A 12,833-nucleotide genomic window follows, 5' to 3' on the forward strand; every position below is an offset into this window, starting at 1 on the left:
AAAATATTTGTATTACAGAATTGGAACAACCTAAACTTGTCTGCCTCTCATTTACCTGTTCTAAGCGTATGTGAATGTGTACCGGTTTATTAGTTGTCATAGGATAAGGACCATTGATTTTAACTGGAGAGACTTGGTGGTGGTTAGTTTTGTTGGTAATAGCAGAATTCATATCTACACAGTTCCTGGGAACAAAATGAATAATGAAATGGTCAATTCAGCTGCTTGGGTTTAGTATAGAGACAGTTGGTACTAGATAATTAGCTTTTGGATGGAAATAAAAACGTTTGACGTTCGTTGGAATCTGCTCACGGTGATTGCTGTATGCTTTTTTGTCAGCATTTTAGCAGGAGGAGAATATCTTGTGACTCAATATTTTATCAAAAGCTGAAGGATTGCTAGTAGCTTGCTTCTACTCTCCTTCCAGGCTTCTGGTCATGCTCTTTAGTGGTGCCTGCTGCTCAGGCCATGCTCGAGCACTTGAGATGCCGTGTTAGAGCTTGATATGTATCTTTCTGCTAAAGAGGATTCTCTCTTGGATAATTAATTTAGACTTCAGGTATTAGAGAGCAGGACGTGTTTAGATCTGACAATCTGCTATACTTGCTTTTCTCTGCTAGATGCCCTGTTAATTTTGACCCTGTTACCTCTCCGGGAAAGCACAGCTTATGGATTTCAATGGAAATGTTTACCTTCCAATTTTTTGTGAGTTTAACACTAAGCCCTCTGGTCTATATAGTATGAATTTTGTAAAAGGTGTTACAAATGTTATATCAAATGCACTGGTTTATAGCGGTTACTGTGAAAGTCATCTCATTGCACTGCATACATATATTGTATGGTTGGATACATTGTATGCATATACTTAGTATTTTTAAAGAGGTTGTCAATTTTCATAATTTTTTAAAATGAAAACAGACAACCCATTTAATCACTGGCACAAATAGGAATACATATATTTAGAACTCCTGACACAGCTCCTCATCGGGTGACTCTAGAAATGTAATTTGAAAGCTAACCTTGCTCAGGATGGTTTTTATCAAGTAGGGTAACACTCAGTGTCATATAATTAAACCTACAGTATTTTCCGGACTATAAGACACTTTTTTCCTCCAAAATTTTGTATGAAACTGGGGGGTGCGTCTTATAATCCAGATGTACGGTACATATTCCAGCTGTGGACGGTGGGGGTGTGGAGGGAGCGGCATCGGCGGAGTAGCGGGTCACAGGTAGCAGGAGCCGCCTACTGCCACTAACACTGTGCCTGCTGTTAAAAGAAAATTAATATTCACTGCTCCCCATGCCCATGGGCATGTGGAGCACTTAATATTCATTCTCCTTAAAAGCGCGCACAGTGTCAGTCGCAGCCACCGGCTTCCTGCAGCGGCTAACATTGTGCCCGCTACTAAAGAGAATGAATATTCACTACTCCCCACACCCATGCCTGTGGGGAGTAGTGAATATTCATTCCCTTTAGTAGTGGGCACACGTGATCACCCAGCAGCTTCAGGAGCCGCAGCTGACACTGTGCACTCTATTAAGGAGAATGAATATTCAGTGCTGCACATGCCCATAGTCCGGGCATGGGGAGCAGTGAATCTTCCGGCAGCTGACCTCAGAGTGTGAGGGCGCATGGCAGTAATGTCATGTGTTACTCACATGGTGAGATCAGCTGCTGGCAGTAGAACAGGACGCAGCACTAGAGGAGAGGTGAGTAGAAGCCTTTATTTTTTTCTTTGTGTAGTGTGATGGGGATGGGGGTGCCATGCATACCAGGATGGGAATGGGGGTGCCATGTGTACCAGGGTGGGGATGCGGCCATGTATATGGGAATGGGGGTGCCATGCCTACCAGGATGGGTGGATGAGGGGTGCCATTTATACCAGGATGGGATGGGAGTGCCATACATACCAGGATGGGGGTGCCATGCCTACCAGGATGGAGGTGCCCTGCCTAAAAGGATGGGGATGCCATGCTTACCAGGTTGGGGGTGCTATGCATACCAGGGTGGGGATAGGGCCATGTATACCAGGGTGGGGATGGGGCCATGTATATCAGGATGGGAGCCATATATACCAGGATGGGGGCATATATATACACCAGTATGGGGGATATTTGTACAGAATTTGAGGACAATACCCCTATAACAGTGTCAGCAGCAGACTCCTTTCCCCATAACAGTGCATCATGACCACAGTTTTGCTTCCTTTTTTTTTTCTATTTTCCTCTTCTAAAACCTAGGTGCGTCTTATAGTCCGAAAAATACAGTACATTGTTAAGGGCTCTTGTGAGTTAAAGGTGTTATCCAAGTTATAATTTTTTCATTTTTTTAAACAATTGCCTGCGTAATAAAAGAATTAATGAATCATCTAATGATGCTTTTACTCCTACTCCTGCAACAATGAAAAGCGGGCATCCTGTATGACTAGAGGAAAGAAGGTTTAATCATCATCACAGAAAGAGATTCTTTACAGTTAGAGCAGTGTGACTATGGCACCTATGGCATTCTCTGCCACATGACGTTGTAGTGGTTAATTCACTAAAAAAGTTCTGGATCAACATGTTAAGTTATAGATTGAACTTGATGGACTTGTATCTTTTTTCAACCTTGCAGCTATGAAACACTACTCACCCCTTCTTTCCACTGATGATCCAGCACAGATCCTCCTGCGGTGCTCCTTGTTCAGCCTCATGGCTCCCATCACTGAGTGGTGCTGATGACCCTGACTATTACAGGTAGTGACTGGTTGTAGTGGGTCACATGTAAGCCAAGTCAGAGAGCACCACAGGAGTGTTAATGCTGGATTGCCTGGGGGAAAGTAGAGATGAGTAGCGTTTCTTTTGTTTCATCACATATGCAATTTTTTTTACGTGTTTTTTTTAAGTGAACCTGATAGCTGATACATACACTGTGTGCAGAATTATTAGGCAAGTTGTATTTTAGAGGATTATTTTTATTAATGATCAACAACTATGTTGTCAATCAACCCAAATATCCAAGCTTAATATTTTTGGAAGTTGGAGTGGGGTTTTTTAGATTTGGTATCTTAGGAGGATATCTGTTTGTGCAGGTAACTATTACTGTGCCAAATTATTAAGCAACTTAATAAAAACTAAAAACTAAATATAATCCCATCTCACTTGTTTATTTTCACCAGGTTAACCAATATCAGTGCACAAAATTTAGAAATAAACATTTCTGACATGCAAAAACAAAAACCAAAAAAATTAGTGATCAATAAAGCCACCTTTCTTTATGATGACACTCAACAGCCTTCCATCCATAGATTCTGTCAGTTGCTTGATCTGTTTTCGATCAACATTGCGTGCAGCAGCCACCACAGCCTCCCAGACACTGTTCCGAGAGGTGTACTGTTTTCCCTCCCTGTAGATCTCACATTTTATGATGGACCACAGGTTCTCTATGGGGTTCAGATCAGGTGAACAAGGGGGCCATGTCATTATTTTTTCTTCTTTTAGACCTTTACTGGCCAGCCACGCTGTGGAGTAGTTGGATGCATGTGATGGAGCATTGTCCTGCATGAAAATCATGTTTTTCTTGAACGATACCGACTTCTTCCTGTACCACTGCTTGAAGAAGTTGTCTTCCAGACACTGGCAGTAGGTCTGGGAGTTGAGCTTCACTCCATCCTCAACTCGAAAAGGTCCCACAAGTTCATCTTTGATGATACCAGCCCATACCAGTAGCCCACCTCCACCTTGCTGGCGTCTGAGTCGGAGTGGAGCTCTCTGCCCTTTACTGATCCAGCCTCTGGCCCATCCATCTGGCCCATCAAGAGTCACTCTCATTTCATCAGTCCATAAAACCTTTGAAAAATCAGTCTTAAGATATTTCTTGGCCCATTCTTGATGTTTTATCTTATGTTTCTTGTTCAAAGGTGGTCGTTTTTTAGCCTCCCTTACCTTGGCCATGTCCCTGAGTATCGCACGCCTTGAGCTTTTTGATACTCCAGTAACGTTGCAGCTCTCAAATATGGCAAAACTGGTGGCGAACGGCATCTTGGCAGCTTCACGCTTGATTTTCCTCAATTCATGGGCAGTTATTTTGCGCCTTTTTTGGCCAACACACTTCTTGCGACCCTGTTGGCTATTTGCCATGAAACGCTTGATTGTTCGGTGATCACGCTTCAAAAGTTTGGAAATTTCAAGACTGCTGCATCCCTCTGCAAGATATCTCACAATTTTGGACTTTTCAGAGCCCATCAAATCTCTCTTCTGACCCATTTTGCCAAAGGAAAGGAAGTTGCCTGATAATTAAGCACACCTTATATAGGGTGTTGATGTCATTAGTCAACACCCCTCCTCATTACAGAGATGCACATCACCAGATTTACTTAATTGGTAGTTGGCTCTCAAGCCTATGCAGCTTGGAGTAGGACAACATGTATAAAAAGTATCATGTGATCAAAATACTCATTTGCCTAATAATTCTGCACGTGGTGTTTATCCATGGACAGCATGTATCAGGTACTGGCTGTATAAAGTCAGCCAGGTATGTTTGACTCTGCGTTGTTTCAAAGAGAAACATACCGTATAGCGGGGTCGGCGTGCTGTGAAGTGGCCGGGCTGTTTATTACAGCAGCGGCGCACAGGCACAGCGTCCCTGAACCCTGCTCCCCCTCTGAAGGCCCGGATGACGTAAGCTGCATTTAGTATTCCGCAGCTGCCGGGACCCTCAGAGAGGAGAGCGATTCTCCCCCTCCTCTGCAGGGCTGGATGCTGATTGGTGGAGGGACCTGCTGCTAATCTGCCTCCACCAATCAGTCATCTGCAAGTGACAAAAAAAGTGTCACATGTATGAAAGGTCCTGAAGGTTTTATTAAACATCTAGGCAGGTGAGCAGAGACACTGAAGGCGAGTAACTACAACTACCATCATCATCCTTCAGAATACACAGTACCAATGGGTGTATAATGAAGGATGATGGGTATTGTAGTCACATTTAGTATAAACAGTCCAGGGAGTGTACCATAAGTGGCCAAAGTAGTGTTTATTGTAAATGTGACTACCACCTCCCTCATCTTTCAGAATATACTCATGTATACAGTAAGTGGGTGTATTCTTAAGGATGAGGGGAGGGGGTGAAAATGTGACTACCACCCCTGTCATCCTTAAGAATACACTGATGTATACAGAATATGGGTGTATTCCTAAGAATGAGGGGGGTGGTAGTCAAACAGCGACTGCACTGTACGGTAATAGGTCAAAATGTTTACTGTATTTTAATATGACAATAACCCCAGTCATCCTAAAGAATGCATCCAGACCGTGCAGTACATACGGTAGGTGTATTCTGAAGGATGATGGGAGCAATAGTCACATTTAATGTACCGTAAACACAGATTCCCCCATAACTGTGCGTCCTCCACAAATCCCCCATAACTGCGTCCTCCACAGATCCCCCATAACTGTGTGTCCTATTTGGCTCAAATTTTTTTTCTTATTTTCCTCCTTTAAATCTAGGTGCTTCTTATAATCAGGTGCGTCTTAGAAAGCAAAAAGTACGGTACTTTAAAAGCCACCTGCAGCCGAGCAGCCCTGGAGACTAGTCTGACAGGCAGATTCCCGGTGGTTTCTACCCAGCCACTGCCCTGGATTGACAAGACTCTTCCTACAAACTCGTATAGGGAGAGATCTGTAAATCTGGGACCCGCCTATCTGACTAGTCTCCAGCGCTGCTCTGTCCCCAGCGGTTTTTAAAGTATGTTTTTCTCTGAAACACTGCAGCATTTCAGAGTCAAGCATACCTGGCTGGGATCATACAGCCAGAGCCTGATACATGCTGCCCGTGGATTGGACAGCATGTTTCAGCTGTCAGGTTCTCTTTAAATATACATTAGATAACCTCTAACGACATACCTGCATGTGTAAGAATGACAATTAATCTTTACTTAGTGTATTTTTTAGATCTATAATTCTTGGATTTTGAACAATTAGTTTAACCTCCTTTTTAGTTCTTTACACTTTCTGTGGGTAATGCTTTTACAGTTTAGTCAATAAAGAAATAATTTTACCATGTACTGTTTTCCCACTCCCTTTTGGGTAGCATTTATAATCATATTATTAACTTGACTATTGTCTGGAAAGTATAGCTAATGCGAGGTACATTATTTGACACCATATGAGTATTTTTTCTGTCAGGAGAGTGTTTTTCTGAAGGATCTTGAGGTCATCCATATGTCTGTCCATGTCAGAATAACCTTAACAAATTACAGGTAGTGTCAGAATGTCTCTAGGTACATAGAAATTAAAGGTTATAGACACTTTAGACTGGAAAAATAATGTGAGTTTGACAATTTGCACTAAGTTTCATGCAATCTCCTTTCCTTCATTCATTCTTGCAACCTGCTCCTAGCTTCAGATTTTTCTAATGTGGCTATTTCTCCCCTAATATTAAATGATGGGTGTGAGTTCTGGGTGTCCATAATATTGCTGCTCTCTGCAGCATTTGACACTGTGGTTCACGGCTCCTCCTCACTATGCTCCGCTCTATAGACCTCAAAGAAACTGTTCTTACTTGGTTCTTCTCCTACCTCTCTGACCGCTCCTTCACTGTATCATTTGCCAGCTTATCTTCCTCTCCTGTTCCTCATACTATCAGGACTCCTCAAGGCTCAGTAGTCCTAGGACCCCTCCCTATATACAGACCCAATTAGACAAACCATCAGCAGATTTGGTTTCCAGTACCATTAATATGCTGATGACACTTCAGCTTTTTTACAGATGGTTTTATGTTTGCATCAAGAATTTGTTGAAAATTCACTGAATCCAATCTTCCCTCTGCTCGTGAAATGTTCCCCGTGCCATTGGCTGCAACATAACTCCAAAGCATGATTGTCAAGATGTTCTTTTCCTGAAATTCTGTGCCCTTTTTTCGTCCACACATACCTTTGATCATTGTGTCTTAAGAGTTCTATTATAACCTCGTCAGTCCACAGGACTTGTTTCCAAAATGCATCAGGCTTGTTTAGCTGTTCTTTTGTATACTTCTGACGCTGAATTTTATGGTGATGACACTGGAGAGGTTTTCTTCTGATGACTCTTCCATGAAGGCCATATTTGTGCAGGTGTAGAACAATGTACCACAACTCCAGAGTCTGCTAAATCTTTATAAAGGTCTTTTGCAGTCAAGCAGGGGTTCTGATTTGCCTCTCTAGCAATCCTACGAGCAGCTCTCACTGAAATTTAGCTTGGTCTTCCAAACCTTAACTTGACCTCCACTGTTCCTGTTAACTGCCATCTCGTAATTACATTTCGAACTGAAGAAAGGCCAACTTGAAAACGCTTTGCTATCTTCTTATAGCCTTCTCCTGCTTTGTGAGCCTCCATCATTTACATTTTCAGAGTGCTTGGCAGCTGCTTAGAATAACCCATGGTTGCTGGTTTTTGACACACGGTTAGAGGAGGCTGGATTTTTATAAAGCTGGGAAATATGCATCACATGGCCTTTCCTAACAATGATAGTGAACAAGCCATAACCCTAACAGGCTAATTAAGGTCTGAAACCTTGATCAAAGTTATCTGTGCACAAAAATCTCCAAGGGTACCCAAACTTATTCATCAACCAATTTTCCTTTTATATAATTTTTAAAATGTAATAAATGACAATTTTCACCTAAAATACAAAGGAAATGGCTCATCTTTAACTTTAACCCTTTTAGAGATCATTTCATCTCCAACTTGCTTAACTGTTCACAATAACAGTAATTTTGACCAGGGGTGCCCAAACTTTTACATGCCACTGTATCTGAAACTGAATCTCTCCAAAACTGAAGTTCTTGTGTTTCCCTCCTCTTCTAGCCTACCTATACTAGATATGGCAAATTCCTTGGGTGGTTCAACCATAACTCGCAAGAAGCACGCTCACTTTCTTGGGGTCATATATGACACAGAACTTTCCTTTATTCTCTATATCCTATCATTAACTCGCTCATGTCATGTGCATCTAAAAAACATCTTCAGAATCCAACCTTTTCTCACCTTTGAAACTGCAAAAACTCTTATTGTTGCTCCTATTCATTTGCGTCTGGACTACTGCAACTCTCTTCTGATTTGGTCTCTCTCTTACCAAACTTTTTCCTCTCCAATCTGTCCTGAATGCAGCACCCAGGATAGTATTTGTGTCCAGCCACTACAATGATGCTTCTACCTTGTGCCAGTCATTGCACTGGTTGCCCATTGACTACAGAGTACAATATAAACTTATTTCCTCTCTCATCTCTGTCTTCCACCCTACCTGTACCCATCCTCCATAATCCGAACCTCCCACTTCCATCTCCACGACTTGTCTTGTGCTGTGCCGGAATGCTCTACCCCGGAAGGTTCGATTTATACCTAGCACCCACATTTTAAATGTGCTTTAAAAACACAACTCTTTAGACAGGCCTATCACCTTAATTCATTACTCTAACTCTCTCCTGTTCCCCCTTCTAATTTTTCCCCAGAATATGGTCCCTCCATTTCACCTGTCTCCTCATCCTTCATGCACCCAAAAGCACTTGGTAACTACTTCTACAGATACTGGATGATTACCGGATCATACAGATTCATGTCATAACCGTTATGTATTATAATGATGGCTGGACCATACATGACAAGCACGTTCTACCTATTGTGTCGCCCTATTTCCTTATAGATTGTAAGCTTGCGGGCCGGGCCCTCACTCCTCCTGTAACTGTTGAACTGTGTGTTACTTTATAATGTCTTTATTGTCTGTACATGTCCCAGCTCATTTGAAAAGTGCTGTGGAGTCTGATGGCGCTATATAAATAAAACTATTATTATTATTTGCCTTTACAAGCTCTTATGTCTTAATAAGATTAAATTCTGTACTGGTTTCTCCTACTAAAGCTAGGGGATCTCCTCTTCCTTGAGCTGGCTGACACTGATACTAAGGAGTGTGTTATTTCTCTGTATCCTCTCCACTTTTCACATTCCTAAGTAGCCTGTGTGATTTACTGTCTTTTCTGTGTGTGCTTTTCTGCCTATCCATACTGTACTTTCTGTGTGATCTGCACTTCCTGAAAATTGGGTCCTTGTCCTTCCTACCTCAGGATCAGACGGCTGTAGATTCTCTTATCTGAGAGAACCGGGCCCATTATGCAAATGTCACTGATCAAACTCTGATCAGAGTGTGAGTATAGTGTGCTCCAATTCCCTCGAATGAGAAGATTGAGAAAAAAAATTCTCGATCTTCTCCATTCTGTTAGTGCACAGAAATCGGACTTCACTCAGATGTCATCCAAGTGCAGTCTGATGTTTTCTAACGACTCATTGACTTACATGGCAGAGTGAGATCCAAATGTCAGATTAAACTTGGGGATGTAGCGATTTTTTTCCATGAACGGTCTCTGTCTAGGAAAAAATCTGACATTTATACGGCCCACTAGACTAACATGCTAACATTGGCCCAAGTGTGATCCGATGTTTTGTTAGATCGCGCTTGGAACAAAAATACGCTAGTCTGCACCTGCTCTAACACTGTTAGAAAAAAAAGGCAAAGCAGAGAGAGAGAGAAGTCAAAGCCAGAGCTAGTGTACTGTCCTATCCATGTCAGAAGCAGCAGAATAGCCAGCTATGTGATAAAGGTACTCAGACTGTACAGCAAAATGTACATTTTTTAATGAACGCTATTAAGAAAGTTGCTTAATTTCAGGTTTAGGAAACAAATTGTAAAGATGTCCTTAGCCTTCAAGCAGTGATGCACAAAGCAAAAAATGTGAGAGGCTCCACATTTTCTATAAATATGGCGTATATGACAGGCAGCTTTTGTATGTGAATATATAATATGTGTGTAATGGCTTCAGCTAAATACTATTGATCAATACATGGCTGGTATGCAGAAGCTAGGGTATTGCCATGCACAGCGCTGCGTCTCCATCTTAGAAAAGCACGCTTTGTATAGTTTGAATTGAATTTAAGTGAAGCGAATAAATAACAATTTAGGAAGCCATAAAAGTGTTGCATGAATTTGCATGAAACAGTAATGGCTTTTCTGTTTGTTTTCTGGTTTTCAGCAATTAGTAGCAATGCAAGAGGAGTTAAACAATAAGAAGAGTGAACTAGAGAAAGCCAAGGAAGAACAAACACATGCACATGCCCTAGTGAATGTTCTCAAGGATCAGGTGAGTCAGAACCAGCCAGAGATTTGTGTGATCAGGCAGCAAATTGTACACAATCATTGTTATGCTAATTGTAGGTTGTATTTTGAACACTTTCCTGGATATAAAAAGAAAAGTTGTTTGTCATTGCAGTGATCTTGAAAGGAGACTCAGAGACTTTACTTCTGCTGTAAGGCGCACAACATTGAGATGAAGTGTTGCATTGCAACACCACATCTAATTATTTCCTATAGTGTTGCATCGTGACCAACTGCAACACTGTCTCGCACGTTTTCAAATTTGTTCAATATCTGTCCCTGGTCGCAAGACACGTGACTCACTTGCCATAGACTTCAGTGCATGTCTCATGCAACTACAACCCCCATACGACATTCTGCAATTTGGCTGTTCTTTTTTTTCCAACAAAGACTCAGCTCTAAAATAGTTGCACAAGAGCATGTCGTAAAAATATTACACAAATGTTTTTGGTTATGCAACTTGTCTGAGAATTTATGTCAACTTTTAGACTGTCACCTCACAGGCAGCTGCATCAAAACAAAGTGAAAAATGCTTTTTCACGAGGATACATAATTCTTAAATAATAGTGGCTGCTTTGTTCTAAGAGTAATTCTACCATAACTGCACAAATTGGTAATATAACCTACCTAAAGCTTATCCTTTACACATGGCTTACATTTACCCTTGACAAAGTAGCACTATATGTCTTTACATTCATAGCCTTGCCTCGCTCACCTCACTGTGATGAGTCTTGGGTGTTTGGGAACTTAGGCCCACCGTGAACCCTCCCCTCCTCCCGTCACTCATTGACAACTTTTTCTTAAGAATTGGCTGCAAGAGGCCTTTACTAATATCAACATCCATGTAAATAAATGACAACACGGGCAGTACGGTGGCTCAGTGGTTAGCACTGCAGTCTTGCAGCGCTGGGGTCCTGGGTTCAAATCCCACCAAGGAAACATATGCTAGGAGTTTGTATGTTCTCCCCGTGTTCGCATGCGTTTCCTCCGTGTTCTCTGGTTTCCTCCCACACTCCAAAGACATACTGATAGGGAATATAGATTGTGAGCCCCAATGGGGACAGTGCCAATAATGTCTGTAAAGCGCTGAGGAATTAATGGCGCTATATAAGTGAGTAAATAAACATAAAATTTCCCAATATTTCTTACCTTCGCAATGGCAATCATATTGGTCATTAATATAGACTTGCAAACACAGCTAAAATTCTGTAACTTGATAGCATCCTCCTGCTTTTGAAACACAATCCATTTGTGAATTGTTTTACCTGTCATCTTGTATGGGTTGCAATGTGTGAACATAAGAAATCTTATTTACAGTGTATGGTCAACTTTGAACATTGTTTTATAATGTATTTATGAATAGTCTACATTAACCACTTCGCGCCAGGGCCAATTTTTTCAATTCTGACCACTGTCAGTTTATGAAGTAATTACTCTGGAACGCTTCAACGTATTCCCCTGATTCTGAGATTGTTTTTTCATTACATATTGTACTTCATGATAGTGATAAAATTTCTTCGATATAACTTGCGTTTATTTGTGAAAAAATCAGAAATTTGGTGAAAATTTTGAAAATTTTGCAATTTTCAAACTTTGAATTTTCATGCCCTTAAATCCGAGAGATATGTCACACAAAATAGTTAATAAATAACATTTCCCACATGTCTACTTTACATCAGCACAATTTTGGAACCAAAATTTTTTTTTGTTAGGGAGCTATAAGGGTTAAAAGTTGACCAGCGATTTCTCATTTTTCCAACAAAATTTACAAAAACATTTTTTTAGGGACCACATCATATTTGAAGTCACTTTGAGGGGTCTTTATGACAGAAAATACCCAAAAGTGACACCATTCTAAAAACTGCACCCCTCAAGGTGCTCAAAACCACATTCAAGAACTTTATTAACCCTTCAGGTGCTTCACAGGAATTTTTGGAATGTGGAAGAAAAAAATTAACATTTAACTTTTTTCACAAAAATGTTACTTTAGACCCAATTTTTTTTATTTTCACAGGGGTAACAGGAAAAAATGGACCCCAAATTTTTTTGTGCAATTTCTCTTGAGCGTGCTGATACCCCATATGTGAGGGAAAACCACTGTTTGGGCTCACTGCAGGGTTCGGAAGGGAAGGAGCGCCATTAGACTTTTTGAATGTAAAATTTGTCGGAATAATTAGCAGACGCCATGTTGCGTTTGGAGAGCTCCTGATGTGCCTAAACAGTGGAAACCCCCCACAAGTGACACCATTTTGGAAACTAGACCCCTTAGGGAACTTATCTAGATGTGTGATGAGCACCTTGAACCCCAAGGTGCTTCACAGAAGTTTATAATATTGAGCTGTAAAAATAAAATTTTCACATTTTTCCCACAAAACCGTTTTTCATCCCTTAATTTTGCATTATCATAAGGGTAATAGGATAAATTGCACCATGAAATTTGTTGTGCAATTTCTCCTGAACACGCTGATACCCCATATGTGGAGGCAAATTACTGTTTGGGCGCATGGCAGGGTTTGAAAGGGAAGGAGCGCCATTTGACTTTTTGAATGTAAAATTTGTTTGAATAATTAGCAGACGCCATGTCGCATTTGGGGAGCCCCTAATGTGCCTAAACAGTGGAAACCCCCCACAAGTGCCACCATTTTGGAAACTAGACCCCTTAGGGAACTTATCT

General features: G+C 41.2%; 1 protein-coding gene across 2 annotated transcripts in view; it reads left to right on the plus strand.

Annotated features, from left to right (window-relative positions):
* The window catches only part of ENOX1 (ecto-NOX disulfide-thiol exchanger 1), a 691,503-nt gene that overhangs the window by 643,853 nt on the left and 34,817 nt on the right, over positions 1–12,833 (plus strand). For both annotated transcript variants that reach the window (XM_073663900.1, XM_073663901.1), the window contains one exon: positions 10,038–10,145. In XM_073663900.1, coding sequence (XP_073520001.1) covers positions 10,038–10,145 — 108 coding nt within the window. The remainder of the gene's footprint in view (positions 1–10,037; positions 10,146–12,833) is intronic.

This window comes from Phyllobates terribilis, unplaced genomic scaffold, assembly GCF_046119375.1.
Source record: "Phyllobates terribilis strain yellow unplaced genomic scaffold, ASM4611937v1 Scaffold_2__4_contigs__length_985480577, whole genome shotgun sequence".
NCBI classification, from domain to species: Eukaryota; Metazoa; Chordata; class Amphibia; order Anura; family Dendrobatidae; genus Phyllobates; species Phyllobates terribilis.